The sequence below is a fragment of the Nilaparvata lugens genome, chromosome 2, assembly GCF_014356525.2.
Source record: "Nilaparvata lugens isolate BPH chromosome 2, ASM1435652v1, whole genome shotgun sequence".
Taxonomy (NCBI): domain Eukaryota; kingdom Metazoa; phylum Arthropoda; class Insecta; order Hemiptera; family Delphacidae; genus Nilaparvata; species Nilaparvata lugens.
The window spans coordinates 5083203-5100042 of record NC_052505.1 but is presented as its reverse complement, the minus strand read 5'-3'; the positions used below and the strand labels follow the sequence as shown (position 1 = coordinate 5100042).

Genomic DNA, 16840 nt, shown 5'->3' with positions numbered 1-16840 from the left:
CGCTGGTAGTCTCTCATACTGAGAGACTGTCATAAAATTATCTATTTTATCTATAGTTATTACAAATTGCTTCTTTCATATCATATACAGTTCAATAATTATTTTCTTAGTCTATTATTATGTAAATTCATCCATAATTTTGCAGACCTTGAGACTCAACCTCTTGCAAATTTGGGGCTTTTATGTGACATCACATTTCATAAGCGGGCTGGCATAGCTCAAATTGATAGTAGCGAGCAGCAATATCGATAAGATAAGATGCCAGCCAGCTATTACTTCGATTCATGCAGCTTAATATAATAAAAATTCATTTCAATACCTTATTATAGCTGTCAATGTATGTCAAGTTATATTTTTAATTATTATTATATACTCTCTCTCGGAAAGGTGTTCTTCAAATTATCCCTCTACCTCCATGTTCATTATTTAGTCCTCTTACATTCAGAGTTCTCTCTTTTGCAATTGAGGGTTCTTACCCCCCACCTCCATAACTTAGGGGAAGTATTGGCCTACGGCGTTATCTGCTAGAGTAACGGGACTCTCTCCCGGCAACTGAGAAGGAGCTCGGCCTGTGTTTTTCGTCACTCTTCTCCTAGACTTCTCGGGACTCGCAATCGTAAAACTGTGCGGATAATCGAAGTGAATAAACGGTTTAGTGAATACGCGTGTGAAAGAAGGCTGGCGGACAGAAGACTAATGCTCTACCGGAGGATTGCTGTCTGGGGAAGAATGCTTAAAAAAAATCGGTGAGTCCGTTCCTTATTGAAAGATTAGCTAAAAAGGACCCTTAGGTCGGAACTAGTTCTCACAATACATAAAGTACTCAATCAATCAATCAATACTGTGCCGTTCTTAGGCCCGCCGCAAAGTAGACCCACACTAATCCACGAAAAGCAACCCACGCCGTGGGATGTTTGGTAAACCATTGCTATAGAATTATTCATAATCAATCAGCTGACTAGTGGATTATTCATTGCATGTATTACACGGATGTCTGGAGAAGCCTAGCAATGGTTTACAAAACATCCCACGGCGTGGGTTGCTTTTCGTGGATTAGCGTGGGTCTACTTTGCGGCGGGCCTAAGAACGGCACAGTAGCCAAAGTAGTCGACAGTAATCGGCTTGAGTTAACAAAAAAATCGGCTTGAGTTGACAAAAAAATCGGCTTGATTTAACAAAAAATCAGCTTGAGTTAACAAAAAATCGGCTTGAGTTGACAAAAAATCGGCTTGAGTTTGGGAACATGAACGACATTTTCTCTGTGGAACATATTCTTTATCCTATTATATTAAGAGAGCAATTTCTGTATTTATATATCTGGCTATTTTTATATCTGGTTATTTATGTTTTACGGATCTCGAAAACGGCTCTAACGATTTCCACGAAATTTGGAACATAGTAGGTTTATGATATAAAGATTCGATTACACTAGTTCTCATTCTTTGGAAAACTCGCTGAACGATATTAAAAGGATAATTCATCCTTGGAAAACAGATGTTAATTTCGTCATCTCTCGATAACAGAAGATGCGTGTGCCTGTGTGGGAGAGAGACAAAATTATTTCCAGCTGTGTAATCATAATCAATCAGCGAGAAAATTTATCTAGCTAGAAAATGTAATCGATTTGATCAGCATAATCTGATTTGTCGACATGACATGATAATTCTCCTAAACTAGAGTATATCATAATTTTCAAAGTTGATCATTATTTGACAATTTCAAGTGATGAATGAGTGTTATTTTGTTATTCAATTTGGTTTGTATATAATCTGAATTATAATTTTTTTGTTTTCAAATGTTTGAACAGAAAATTGAACCTGAATTCAAGTGTTTGAAACATAACCTACTTTCTGGACTATTTATAGTATATGAATCAAAATTCGGGAAAGAAACAGTTTTGGGCTGTGCCTGTTAGTACTTCCCCAATCATTTTAAAGAATTGTGTTTGGTTTATCAAAAGTCAATTAATAAATAACGAGCAAAGCTCGGTGTCCCGATACTAGTAATATTAATATAGGAACAAATTATAATTATATCAAGGAATGCTCTATTTGTAGGAAGCTCTCCATTGGAAAACAAGAGTGAATATAGCGCTGGGATCTGCAGAGGGTATCTTGTTTCTGCATACCGTGCTACCGAAGCCGCTTGTACACCGGGATGTGAAAACCGCCAACATTCTACTTGATGGGGAAATGATACCAAAGGTATGTTGGCTGAAAAATTAACTGTATTCTAATTACCTATAATATAACTAGTAGTTCTGTGAACAGTAGACTTCGCGCAGCTATAAACCGCAGCCTCCTCTTATACTGTCCATCAGAGTAAATCCTGTCTGTATGTTGTCGGCGAGATATCGGTGTGAAAACGGCTAATGGCTGTTGGGCTTGGTGTATCAAAAATGCTAACATCAAAAGCTAATCTTCTTCAAGACATACTGGCAACAGGACAGCCCAAGTTCAAAGCAGAGAAAGTTCAAGAGACAATACTATGTTATTTTAGTTATTAATTGTATGCGCTATTGCACGCAATCAATAGTTCATTTATTTATTTATTCACAATGGAGACAATGGGTTTCCCCAAATATGTCTCCTTAACAATAAAAATTGTACCGATACAAATGAAAAAAGAAAAATAATGATGAAAATAATACGAACTTATGCAATGATAAATAATACAAACAACAAAAATACCACCCAATTCAAAAATGAAAAGTACAAAGTCAAATACTTTTTTTTCAAAAATTTTATCAATAGAATAAATAACATTTATAACTGAACGACGTCCCAAACCACATCCACAATGATACACCAACTATTTATTTGATCAGATTATGCTTACACAAAATTTAATTATCACAATTATAACGCTTTCCGGAATTTAGCGCAAGAAAACCAGAAGACATCTAGGCGCCCAGACAAGCTGTTATAAGTTCTTTGCATCCTATTTAATAGTGCATAAAACTTGCATTTAATGAGGCATGCAATTTATAGTCTACACAGCTGCTGATTCTTTACCAAGTTACATTGAGATATTGCATCGCATGCGTCATGGCATGCGATTTATAATCCACTCGACAGCTGATTTATCATGAATAATTCTATAGTCTGATTTTTTTCTCTAATATTGGCGTATGAAGGAGGCTCCTTTTTCCTTTATAATTATTATCCTTGAAATGCAAAATTTCCAAAAACCCTGTATATACGTCGACGCGCAATTTAAAAAGGAACATACCTGTCAAATTTCATGAAAATCTACTACCGCGTTTCGCCGTAAATGCGCAACATATAAACATTTAAAATTAAGAGAAATGCCAAACCGTCGACTTGAGTCTTAGACCTCACTTCGTTCGGTCAACAAAGGGAAGAACTGGTTTTTTTTTCTATTCATATGGCTTTTATCGGCAGAGAGATCCTTTTGGATGTTCTGCCTTGCCGTATTACCCAATGTCATTTTCTATTAACACTCAAGTTTATAGGTTATATATTGGGTTCTTCATGTTTTCTTACAAAAAATTTGCACTTTCATTTCCTGAGTTTTTACTGTATTTTAAATTAAACTGGCTTATAGACGTACGGGATAGAAAATTCACGAATGACGCATCATCACGTCTGAACTACTCAACTGATTAACTTGAAATTTCTCATATATATTCTCAATTCACCGAGGATGGTTATAGGCCTATTTAAACTCTTAAATTATTTTGAATAATAATAATAATTTTCATTGAACTCGTCAATACTTCCAAAGTGCCAAATTTGAACTCTTAAATTATTTTGAATAATAATTATTATCTTACTCTTCAATACTTCTGTAGGTCAAATGTTTAATTGGGCCCTTGCGGTGCACGGGTTACCTGTCAGTAGAAAATAACTAGTACCCTTTTAAAATTATACTCTACTAGTTTCAACATTATTTATGTAAATCTCAAGTGGTTTTTTTTTCTTGAGAATGACATAAATTAATGTCAAAACTAGTCATGTATATTTTTATAATACTAAAAGATTTCTTGTTATTTTCTGTAATTGAGCAATAAAGTAGCCCTATTAAACCTTATTAGTTAACTAGCCGACAGGCTCGCTTCGCTCGTCATATCCGTCTAGCCAGGGGGCTCCGCCCCCTGGACCCCCGACTGGATCGTCCAGAAATGAGATCAGCGGGCTCGCTTCGCTCGCCTGCATTTTTTATTTGAGCATGCTTCATTCCATCAGGAAGTCAAAGTACTGAGAAAACGCAGAAAAATGTTGGAAAAACGCTAATTTTGGGTGTATCTTTGACGTTATTGCAAATTCCTTCTAACACAACATTATTACACCCTAGCTGAACTTCTGTACTAAATTCGAACATTTTCTGTTCATTTGTTCTCGATAAAGCTGAGAAAACGCTAAAAACCGCTGGAAAAACGCAGATTTTGGGCGTAACTTTGGAATTTTTTTCAAATCCGTTCTTAGTGCGCCTCTAAACATACCATCGAACGTTTTTGGTCCGGTAGATTTTTAGTTCTGCGAGTGAGTGAGTCAGTCAGTGAGTGTTTGCCATTCCGCTTTTATATATATATAGATTGACCGAGTGAAGTGAGGTCTAAGATTCAAGTCGACGGTTTTGCATTATTTATCTTTATGTTTATATTTTTGTTGTTCTGCATTTACAGCGAAACGCAGCAATAGATTTTCATGAAATTTGACAGGTATGTTCCTTTTTAAATTTCGCGTCGATGTATACATAAGGTTTTTTGAAATTTTGCATTTTAAGGATAATACAGAAGGAAAAGGAGTCTCCTTCGAACGCCAATATTACCCTAAAAATCAGACTTAGAAATATTATTCATCATAAATCAGCTGTCGAGTGGATTATAAATCGTATGCAATGACGCATGCAATTTATATCTCAATGTAACTTGGTAAAAAATCAACTGTCGTGTGGACTATTAATATTGCAGGCGATGAGGCATACAATTGATAACTTGAAGTAGCATATTATTTTCTCCCGAATTTTTTCTGCTTTCAACTCGGTAAGCTTTTGATGATAGTAGCTTTTTATGACAAATTATTTTCGATACAACAACCCAAACAGCCTTTAGTTGTTTACACACCGATATGCCGTCAAGCACTGCCGTTAATGATTTGGAGATTATTCAAAATAAATTATTGAGGTATCTTTATTTCAAAAAGTATAATACATTTTGTCCAATTGCTTTTTCCACTGAAACTTCGAGGTCACCATTTAAAGTCCAAAAGTTGAAAAACCAGAAGATCCATTAGATCAATAATGCCAAATTTCATCAATTTGTAAATTTCCATGCTCCATGCAATAGACCATGACTTATTATGCTATTTCAAATACCGTTTGTCAGAACCGCTCACCATTTCAATTCCTACCTAAATAGAACAATAGACTAAACCCATTCCTTGACCCCCCCATTCTATGACCGCTACAATACATTCAAATATCTTGTGAAAAATTAAGCTGCTCAATTATGAAACTATTATTTTTGAGCTCTACTAACTCTTCATTTTTCAATTGTTTCTTCCTTCATATTTTTCATACCCCTTTTTTATACCCCTTCACTAACTTTCCTGGATCTAACTCAAATATCGTTTTTTCTAATCTTATTAGTTAAACTAAATCGTTGTGAATATTTAAGAAGTGCGATATTATTTTCTTTCGTTTTTCTTCTTAATTGTAAAGTTATATTTAACTTTACACCGACACCGGCACGTCAGGACATGACAATATTCACTCTGATCGATATTCTCTCTCTCTCTCTTTAGCTAGTTTTTCTTCTTGTTTCCTCCTCTGAATTAAAATGAATATATTAAATGATTCGGACTCTTCTTCGACAGGCATCATAGCCCATGTGAAGAAAATTTCCTATATTGCTTTCTATAATTTTTTGTAATGTGTATTTATAAAGAGGAATAAATTGATTTGATTTTGATTTTTGATTTGATGGACAGTATTAGAGGCGGCTGTGGTTTTTAACTGTGCGAGGTCTACTGTTCACAGAACTACTAGTTATTATTTTTTGTTTATTGAAAGGATAGACCAAACATGAAGTTTTCGCTTGTGTTAGTATAAAAGTCTTTCTTCTTAACATAAACTTTATAAATCACAAAATGAATTTCTTTTTGTAGATTATTATGATATCGATCACTTACAATAATCTTTATGATACCCCAGTAGTAATGACTGTACTCTTCAAGTTGGAAAAAATTGAGTTTAGAATCGAGCTGCGCTGAGAATACCTCGTATTTGATATGGATATCGCTTCTAATTCATTCTACGATCGAATAATGATTTTTTCCTACAGTTACGTTGAAAAGTGGCCATTGCTGCACTGATTACAGAACGCAAAGAATCACTTTTCCGCTCTAGTGCGGGAAAAATTTTTCTGCACTCCAGATTTGCAACATGGCATCGCAAAATACTTAGTAGGTTATATGGAGCAACAGTGCAGCAAAATCAAAATGAAGTTGGTAACAGTGACTGCTGTGGCTGCTATAGTGAGCAGAGGTGCAACCAAGCACAACGCGCTAATTATTACATTATATATTATAACCAAGGACAACGAGGACTTTAGGATTTTAGGATTAAGGTTTTTATCAATAATAAAATTACACAGAAAAACATTTGATGCATTTCAGGCAATTTTACCCATAATGTTTACTTTTCATATTCAATGGTAACTGTAGGAAAAACTTAATGTGAAATACGTGCGCAAAGTTCCTCTGCTGCACTCAAGAAACCATTCCGCCCTCGCCTACGGCTCGGGCGTAAACGTTTCTTTCGGTGCAGCAAACTGTCACTTTGCGCACTAGTTGCACAAATAACTATTTCCTACAGTTACGTTGAAAAGTGGCCATTGCTGCACTGATTACAGAACGCAAAGAATCACTTTTCCGCTCTAGTGCGAGAAAAATTTTTCCTGCACTCCAGATTTGCAACATGGCAACGCAAAATAGTTAGTAGGTTATATGGAACACCAGTGCAGCAAAATCAAAATGAAGTTGGTAACTGTGGTATAGTGTGGTGGTGCACGTTATAAGAATCTTGATGGGGTGGACTGTGGTGGATGACAGCAGTTGACAGCACACAGCCATTCAAACACACATACTACATTCTATTTTATTTATTAATAATAAAATTACACAGATTTACATTTGATGGATTTCAGGCAATTTTACCCATAATTACCCACTTTTCATATTCAATGGTAACTGTAGGAAAAACTTAATGTGAAATACGTGCGCAAAGTTCCTCTGCTGCACTCAAGAAACCATTCCGCCCTCGCCTACGGCACGGGCGAGGGCGTTTCTTTCGGTGCAGCAAACTGTCACTTTGCGCACTAGTTGCATAAATAACTACATTAGTACTCTGATCCTTCATAACTGATAATAATAATTGTTTGGCATTGCAGCTTGGCGATTTCGGTTTGGTACGCCTTGGATCATCTGGAGAAAAGGACACAAGTGTGAAAACAAAATTAGCAGTTGGAACGTCGGCTTACATGGCTCCGGAAGCATTCCAGGGAGACATCTCCGTCAAGATGGACGTCTTCAGTTTTGGTGTTGTGAGTAGGCTCTCAAATATTCTACCTAAGCTCAATAATCTATTGTGAGGTCCACGTTATAATGGCAGAAAGATAGGAGAAAAACGTCGCCAAACCTCTGTCTTATCAATGCCTTCTATAGACGGTAGCTGGTACAGGTTTAGTGATGTAATATTAACTGTTCATTCTCGATTAAAATAATCAATCATATTTTATCAAGCGATAAATTATATATTTTTCAATGATTTCATAATGAATTTTCATAATCAAGATAAAATATTTTGTTAATTAATTATAAATTCTACATTGTTAAAAAGCAATCTGGCAACCGAGAAAAGCGAGAAAGAGATATCGCTATCCGCTTTGTTGAATGAAAGACAAGGAACCTTGCTAGTCGGGCAGCAATCAAGCAGTACTCAGTACAGCAATGAAGTTGGAAGAGTTAACATGTCTTTGGTTGTTACATCGTAGATAAAGAGCGCGACGATGAAGACAGAGAAGATGGTAGGTGCATACAGTGACAGATGACTGATGAAACTAAACTGAACTAGATACTGAATGAAAAAGACTAAGAAATTGTTAAAAAAACACTGATTTATTGATAATTAGAAAGACCGGTTTCGGTTATTACACCATTGTCAATCTCTGATAAACTAAAACTAAATACAAGAGCAGCAGAATTTATACTAGTAGGCGAGTACTGCTATTGGTCTAGCTAGACAGTCTCCTACCACTCAACGGTGTGACAAAATGGCGGCTTAAGCAACAGAATCGCCATGATAATAAAATTTAATTTCAGTACAAAATTCCCAGTATAGTTTAAATGACCAGATTCATTTCAACCAATACAACACTACGAATTTAGTTTTATCATAAAATTGTAAGCATACATTAGTCAATAGTTTTTCCATTTACATATTTGTTTTATCTTTCACACTTGTTTTCTTGGTTCTTATTTTGTACTGAAAGTAAATTTTATTATCATGGCGATTCTGTTGCTTAAGCCGCCATTTTGTCACACCGTTGAGTGGGAGGAGACTGTCTAGCTAGGCCAATGGTAGGCGTTCATGCCCTCGACCAATAGCAGTACTGGCCTACTAGTATAAATTCTGCTGCTCTTGTATTCAGTTTTAGCTTATCAGAGATTGACAATGGTGTAATAACCGAAACCGGTCTTTCTAATTATCAATAAATCAGTGGTTTTTTGACAATTTCTTAGTCTTTTTCATTCAATATGAATAATTACCACAATATCAACTTCTCAACTACACAATAAGTGAACTAGATACTACTATGAACTATGATCCTATGACTCTACAAACTAACTTAAACTAGCCCCTTGTGGGTTGGGGGAGCTTTGAGTCGATCATCGTACTCAATAATGTGTTGAAAACCAGAATTCACCCACAGTATCCATGCTTGTCGTAGGAGGCGACTAAAATGGACCTCAAGCAACTCCAGAAGTTGCCTTACCTTCAAACCCACGGTATCTGCCCCATCAGGGCAGTTTCGGAGGAGAAAAAAAGAAACCCAAGAGACCAGAGATGGGCGAAACTCCAGGCACAAATGTGTGTCAAGAGGCTGAGTCGAGGGTGGCCGGGCGCCGGGCGCTCTAGAGGCAGTTTGGCGTCCCCTCTCTCAGCGGAAGGACCTACAAAAAGGCCAGGAGTGGAACTCACGTAGGTCACGAGTTGTGGGTGGAGAGACCAAAACTCACCACTGCTCAAAGAAGGGCGGCCATTTAGGCAAAACTACTTGGGAGAGGTGAGGCCTTTGACCAAAAAAGAAAAAACCCAAGAGACCATAGATGAGTGAAACTCTGGGCACAAATGTGGGTGAAGAGGCTGAGTCAAGGGTGGCCGGGTGCCCTAGAGGCAACTTGGCCGCCCCTTCCTCAGCAGAAGGACCTCACGTAGGTCACGAGGACTAATCAGTCTGAAGAGACGGCCAAGCATATCACACTGGATTGCGATAAGGATTACAACTAGATGATGAATGGAATGTTAGTATAGGGAGAAACTCCTGGTTCTTGTAAAGGACTTGCCTAACAAACATACTACTTGGGAACACAATAAGCTTCGGTTGACGTGTGGAGTTCTTTGAACCTTTGGATCCTTGAATCCGTCCCTTCAAAAAAAAAACTTGAACTAACTAACTGAACTGAAAATTGTAATAGAATGAAATTTTAATTGAACTGAAATTGTAATAGAATGTGCACTATGTGAACTGTTCTACTGAAAACCGCTCGGTTGACTGAAGACATGTGTACGCTCTCATGCCTGCTCTAGTATATTGAACCGCCCGGCAACCGAGCGACAACCGAGCGGTTGGACTGGAGACTACAACCGCCGCGATTCGCCGGCGACTACTAAAACCGAGCGATGCATGTGTACGGCACCATGTGTTTCCCTATACCTGTCAACCGCTCGGTTGGTCAACCGCGCGACAACCGAGCGTAAATCGCTGTCATGTGACAAGCTCTAAATATTATGCTGAGACACTGCATCATCGCCCGAAAACGTCGCTCTTGCTTTAAACGGCCTCAAAGTTTACGGCGGTTTGAATCGACCTAACAGTTTCTATGCGAGCCATTCATGCCACACTACCTTTTAACAAACATCGTACTATAATACCAAGTGAAACTTAGGCTCAACTCACACTTACGCGACTCAGGTCGAGAAGAGACTAGACTCTAGTCGAGAGTATGTGTTTTCAAATGGTGACGTTGCGGAGACTAGAATTGACTGGTCTGAGTGTCACCATTTGGAAACAGATGCTCTCGACTAGAGTCGAGTCTCTTCTCGACCTGAGTCGCGTAAGTGTGAGTTGGGCCTTATAGCTGTTGGTTATGTTGACTGTTTATGTTAACTGTCGATCAGTGTATACATGTTTTTGGACACCTCTGTATACAGTAGTTTACAGTGGCTGTAACACTCTCTGTAATTCTTTATTCATTTATACAATACATCATCAAAATGATAGGAAGAGAAAAAATAAGGTAACCTTGTGCTATTTCTCTCCCAAATTTAGTTTAAGATGCGTTTACACAAAAGTTATTAACAAAATAGCATTCATCAGCTGTGCTTAGTGAGAGAAGTTGTGTGTGTATTTTTGGGTTCAAAATTTTAAAAAATAACTTGATTAATTCAATAAGAAGTGATAATTGAGTGTTATATTTAAATATAGTTTGGTTTTTTAATTTTTCTAAATTCAAAATGTTTAGCTTATATTCATTTTTGGACGAAAATTGAACTAGAATCTTTTACAGTAGAAACATAACCTATTTTTTGGACATTTTATTAATTTATCAAAATTCGGGAATGGAATAGATTTGGGCCAAGCCTGTTGTTCCTTCGTAATCATATTTATATGATTTGTGATTATGTCCACCAATAAATGATAAATGATAAAATGTTTATTTCTCCGTCCTTACAGATTCTTTTAGATTGAACATAACTTATCAGACACATGATGAACTTATGTGCTTGTCAAGTTCCGTTCAATCTAATAGAATCTATAAGGATTGAGTTATTAACATTTTGTTAATAACTTTCTTGTAAACGCAGTTTAAGTCTTGTAGTTCTTCAATTCAAAAAATTTTCAGTCCTTAAATAAGTTCACAAAGTAGATTTTCAAATTTAGATGCTTCAAAACCAAAAATAGAACAGATATTTCACATTACTAGTAGTTCTGTGAACAGTAGACCTCACGCAGTATTATCATCCACACGTACCTGATTGAAACTATAGACCTTATGGAAATACAGCAATAGACTGGCTTCTCCACACATCTGTGTAATCACTTGTCATCTGATTTATGATGAATAATATAGTTTGATTTTTACTCTAATATTTGCGTATGAAGGAGGCTCCTTTTACCTTTTATATTATCCTAGAAATGCAAAATTTCCAAAAACCTTGTATATACGTCGACGCGCAATTAAAAAAAGAACATACTTGTCAAATTTCATGAAAATCTATTACCACGTTACGCCGTAAATGCGCCACATATAAACATTTAAACATTCAAACATTTGAACATGAAGAGAAATGCCAAACCATCGACTTGAATCTTAGACCTCACTTCGCTCGGTCAATTATAACTTGAATAGAAAAGATTCACATATTAAAGAAATAATTTTGACAAAGGACCGAAAAAATAAACTTAATTCTAAAAGCACAGCTGATAGTAATGTAGATTAGATCAGGACCTCCTATATACTACCACTCCGGTATAATTATAGGAAGTGCTGATTAGATTGAAACCATTGAAAGTACCTAAGTACTGTTGCGTGAATATGTTTATCTATTGACTCAATGATAAAAAATCAATAAAATGATTGGAAGAGAACCAACTGACTCAGCCCACAACTGTTCTTCCACCGAATTTTGATGCATATACTAGAGATAATGGAGGTGTGTTGTGTGACATAATGGGCCATATGAATAGAACCAAAGCATATGCTCATGAGCATGGAGCATAAGGTTTTGCTCATGAGCATTAGGTAGAAGCATAAGCATTTGCTCATTTTTATATGAATAAGCTTTACCTTATACTCTATTTGCTCCTGAACTCTGGAGCAAATCACGGTATATAGAAGAAGACGGTAGGTGTCATGCGCATGTTTGTGCTAAATTTCCGGTGGAGCTGACGTCATTTTATATCCAATCATCTGTTTTTAACAAATAAGTTTCATAAATTGCCAATAGGTGTTGAAAAACTTGGTTGGTGGCGATGACGCAATCTAGCTGGCTGGCCACTGCGCATACATTTTATGACCCCTACCGTTTTCATCTAAATACCGTGGAGCAAATGCTCACGTATTTTAAAGATTCTTCATCAGCTAATTCGCCTTTTTAGCCTTACTTTGTTTTTATAGCTCACGTAAGCGCTAAATATGCAAGTATAGACACTGCTTGTGTTTGCGTCGTCTGCTCTGTTCTCTATTCATGAATTGAGTTTTAGGTTAGTTGAAATCTGAATTTTGAAACAATTGCGTGGAAAAAATGTCATCTCTATAATAATTTTTAGCATAATCTAATAATCTCAATAGCCTTCTTATAATCTTCTACACTCGCATCTTCTTAAATGCCTATTTCTTATTCTGTGATGGCTATCTTTATATCGGATAGGTATCTTTTGTAGGAATAATGGTGATATTATATCATGGTTGAATCTAAAAAGAAATTTATAGTCCTCAACTATTGGTTGTGATCGTATCTGGCAGAGTTTCCTCTTACTCAAACGAATTAGTTAAGCCATTTTACTATGAGCAAAAGGTGAAAAGCTGCTCCAGACTAGACTCACCTTTTTTGAAGCATTTGCTTCAAAAGTTGAGCAAATGCTCTAGTTTATTCATACACTTTTGAGTATAAGCTTTTACTTCTTAGCAAATGCTAAAACTATTTTTACTTCATTTATTTTTTTATGAGCATGAGCAAAAGGTTTTGCTCACGTTTATTCATAGAAAATGAAGCATATGCTCCATATTTTAGAAGTATAAGCAAATGCTCAACTTTATTCATTTGGCCCAGTGTCGCTGTTTTGATGCTGACATGTGTCAAAGACTGGTGTTAACTCAGCTTTATTTATTGAATTTGTTATATTTAAATATATTTTTGATATAGCATTCTATTTTCATTTGATAATAGAAATTTTATAATTACAGGTAATGCTTGAACTATTGACTGGTCTCCCTCCTTTTGATGAAGACCGGGAAGAGCGTGATATTGTAAGTTCTAAATTATCTATTATTATTTTTCCTGCCCAGTTTTCTTGTTAGTTGGGGTGTGATCACATTACTTACTTACTTACTCCTCGGCTCTACAACCTATTGAGGGTCTTGGCCTCCCGCAATATGCCTCTCCATTCGTCCCGATTTTGAGCTTTCCTTCTCCATCCTCTGATACCCATCTGCCTCAAGTCATTCTCCACGTCGTCAATCCAACGCATTCTTGGTCTTCCCCTCAGTCGTCTTCCTCCAGGATTCATTCTGTGGACTTTCTTTGCGCTCCTTGAGTCATCCATGCGCTCCACATCTCCTAACCAACCTAGACGTCTCATTTTTATTTCAACTACAATGTCTGGGTTGTTGTAGAGCTCTCGCAACTCTTGGTTAGTGCGGATCCTCCACTCTCCATCACTATAGGTTGGTCCGTAGATTTTTCGGAGGATCTTTCTTTCCCAGACATTGAGTATGGTCTCGTCCCTCTGAGTAAGTACCCAGGTTTCTGCACCATATAGTACGGTGGTGTGATCACATTGAATGCATATATACGTTCAAGTGCACGTCGAATCAAGCATCAGCCGAAAAACAAAATCTGGAAAATGTCATTGAACCATGTTGTGACTTGCATTTAGCTGCTCACCCACTGAACGCAACCAGAAAGTGCACGCGTTCAGTGTGAATGTTCCTATGGCTCTTCCCACATTTTTCCAAAAAAGATTATTAGAGTGATTTTCGGGTTGAGAGAAAGAGACTCATGCAAGTCTGTTTTTCAAAATTCTCAGATTCTCACCTTGCCTGCAATCTACATTTATCAGTTATTAATTTTCATCAAGAGTAATATCAATAAATTTCAATTTTGCACAGAGAGACATAATTAATCCACACGCAATCAGCATTTGTTGTTGTGCCCAATCCATAACATGCGACATATGAGAAGAATCCCTCTTATTCAGGATTAAGACTATATAATAAATTACCTGAGACCATTCGAAAAATCGAATCTCTAAAGCTCTTCAAGAAATCTGTGAAAAGAATCTTAGTTGATAAAGCGTACTACTCGGTGGCAGAATTCAATTAACCATAAACTCTCCACTCAATGACACAAATTAAAATTCTCACATTTGCTCTATTTTTAGGACTAAGAATAATAATAGACCTAATAAAGGATACACTTTGTTATATAATTTTTTATATACTGTTACTGTTTATTTTACATGTTGGAAATCTTATATATACGCATTAAATGTGATAACACTGATGTTGTATGAATTGTCATCCAAGATCTATTATATAAACAGTAGATATGCTATTCTATGTAGTATAATAACTCACATTTATTACTAACAAAAATGTTTTGTATCTAATCTTGCTAAATTCAACGATTCTAGAGTCATGTTTCAAAACTAAAGATTTGAACTCTAGGTTTAAAAATTGAACGTGACTTCCAAATTTCCCAATTTCCAAACGTTGATCTTTGGGTACATAATTATGAACTTGAACTTTATTCTATTATAAAATAGAAACTCAGGAAGTGAAAGTGCAAATTTTAGTGAGAAAACATAAGAACCCAATACATAACCTATAAACTTGAGTGTTGATAGGAAATGACATTGGGTAATACGGCGAGGCAGAACATCCAACAGAGGATCTCTCTGCCTGTTTACATTTATTCTAAGTATACATTTTATCTCTATCTTTAACAACCCAATTTGAGTTATTGTCAGTTTTCATCTAAAACTGCAATGAATTTATTTAAAATTGATGTTCTGACAAATGAATTAATAATTTCATTTTCCTCCACCTACTGTCTAAAGTTCTTACTTTACTCCCTGAAACATAATACTAAAGTGTCACTTTTTCGCTCTCGGTAGTAAAAAACAGAAAAACTCCCTAGGGAGGAAAAGTGACTCCATTTAAATAACATGGGAAGCATCTCTATTTCAAAAACTCATATTGTAATAGGTTAGAAGGTCTAAGCTCAGATAAGAAAGCGTAATAGCGGTGTATGTCATTGAGTCAACTGAATTCAATACCACAACAAGAAATTTGATCAACTCATGAAATATATGTTTGTATGATATTATATTCTTAATATTAGTAGACGATAAAAGTTTATACAATTTTTAAAATATTTTATTCTATTCAAAATACCAGCCAACAAATATTTTTGATCTGCAATTCAAATCTGAAACGCATGATCTGGAGTCAGCCATTTTTGGTAGCCGCTCAGCTGATATAATTGTTACAACTTTAGCCGATAGATAGCGCAATCGGCAGTGCCAATCAGCCGACCGGTTTTTAGGTTTTAGATTTTAGGTTATGTTGTTAGGAAACATTGTCACCAATACGTAAGTTATTAAAATGATTTTATTTGCAGTTTCTATAAAAAAATGTAGATGGAGGAAAAATGTTGTGTACATCACGAGCGAAAAATACTTTTTCTCCCTCAGGAAAATTGTTGCCCTCGGCTTTGCCTCGGGCTTCAAACTTTTTCTCACAGGGAGAAAAAGTCGAACTTTTCACTCTAGATATACAAATAACTGTTGATAAGCAATACATTACCTTGGAGAATTCCGGTAACTTGATAATATCCAAATCGAAAACGTTCAACCAAATTTTATCAATCATGCATTTTTTCAGGCTAGCCATTTTCTAGATCAGGAAGAACGACCTATTCTTGAACACTTGGACCAAACCGCTGGCACTTGGGAACCCAGTATTGCAGAAGAACTATCCAAACTTGCTCTAGGATGTCTAGAGTCCAAAAAGAAAAGACCAAATATGATGAATGTTTCGCAAATTCTGCGAGACATTTCTGAAAGAATACCTTTGTAGCATGAATTTATGAACTATAGAGAGGTCCACGTTATAATGGCAATATTTGATAAGCATTGGTGTTGCTATCCTTGTATTATCATCAGATAGCGTTATCCTTTACTAGCTCTGCAACGTTGCCAGGTCTTTTTTTTTAATAATGTAATTAGTCAACAAAATATTCAACCTCAATTATTAAAGTGTGTACATAATTGGAAAATATTTTTTCTCATTGAAAAATATAATTGATTATTTTAAACAAGAATGAACAGTTGATATCAATCACATAAACCAGTATCAGTTATCATCCATAGAAGGCAGTGACAAGGCAGAGAATCGGCAACGCTGTTCTTATATTTTTCTCCACTGCCATTGTAACTTGGACCCCACTTTGAATAATGTAATCCTTCCAACTGAGATATACAGGGTGTTTCAAAAAGAATGACCCAATTTTAAACAGTTATATTTATTTTAAAAAATGGTGCACACAAACCAATTTTACATCAAATTACTCACAGTAGTATCAAGTTTATGATGATGTATTATAATTGTTCTATGTCCCTCCTTTTGAGGTTCGGATGACACATCTAGACGGTAGCCAAATTCATTCCAGACTGTTCGCAAGATGTATTTTCGGACTGAAGCTTCTGCATCAGTTATCCTGGGTTTCAGCTCCTCAATATCATGTGCTAAGGGAGGAACAACGTTAAAGATCGTGTTTATGTTCCTCCCTTAGCACTTGATATTGAGAA

The 16840-nt window shown here is 36.1% G+C and overlaps 1 protein-coding gene across 1 annotated transcript in view; it reads left to right on the top strand.

Annotated features, from left to right (window-relative positions):
* Nucleotides 1–16605, top strand: part of LOC111064322 (interleukin-1 receptor-associated kinase 4) — a 34243-nt gene extending 17638 nt beyond the window's left edge. The window contains exons 6-9 of the mRNA XM_039419968.1: nucleotides 2058–2204; nucleotides 7415–7567; nucleotides 13215–13277; nucleotides 15915–16605. Coding sequence (XP_039275902.1) covers nucleotides 2058–2204; nucleotides 7415–7567; nucleotides 13215–13277; nucleotides 15915–16109 — 558 coding nt within the window. The 3' untranslated portion in view covers nucleotides 16110–16605. The remainder of the gene's footprint in view (nucleotides 1–2057; nucleotides 2205–7414; nucleotides 7568–13214; nucleotides 13278–15914) is intronic.
* The last annotated feature ends 235 nt before the right edge of the window (nucleotides 16606–16840 follow it).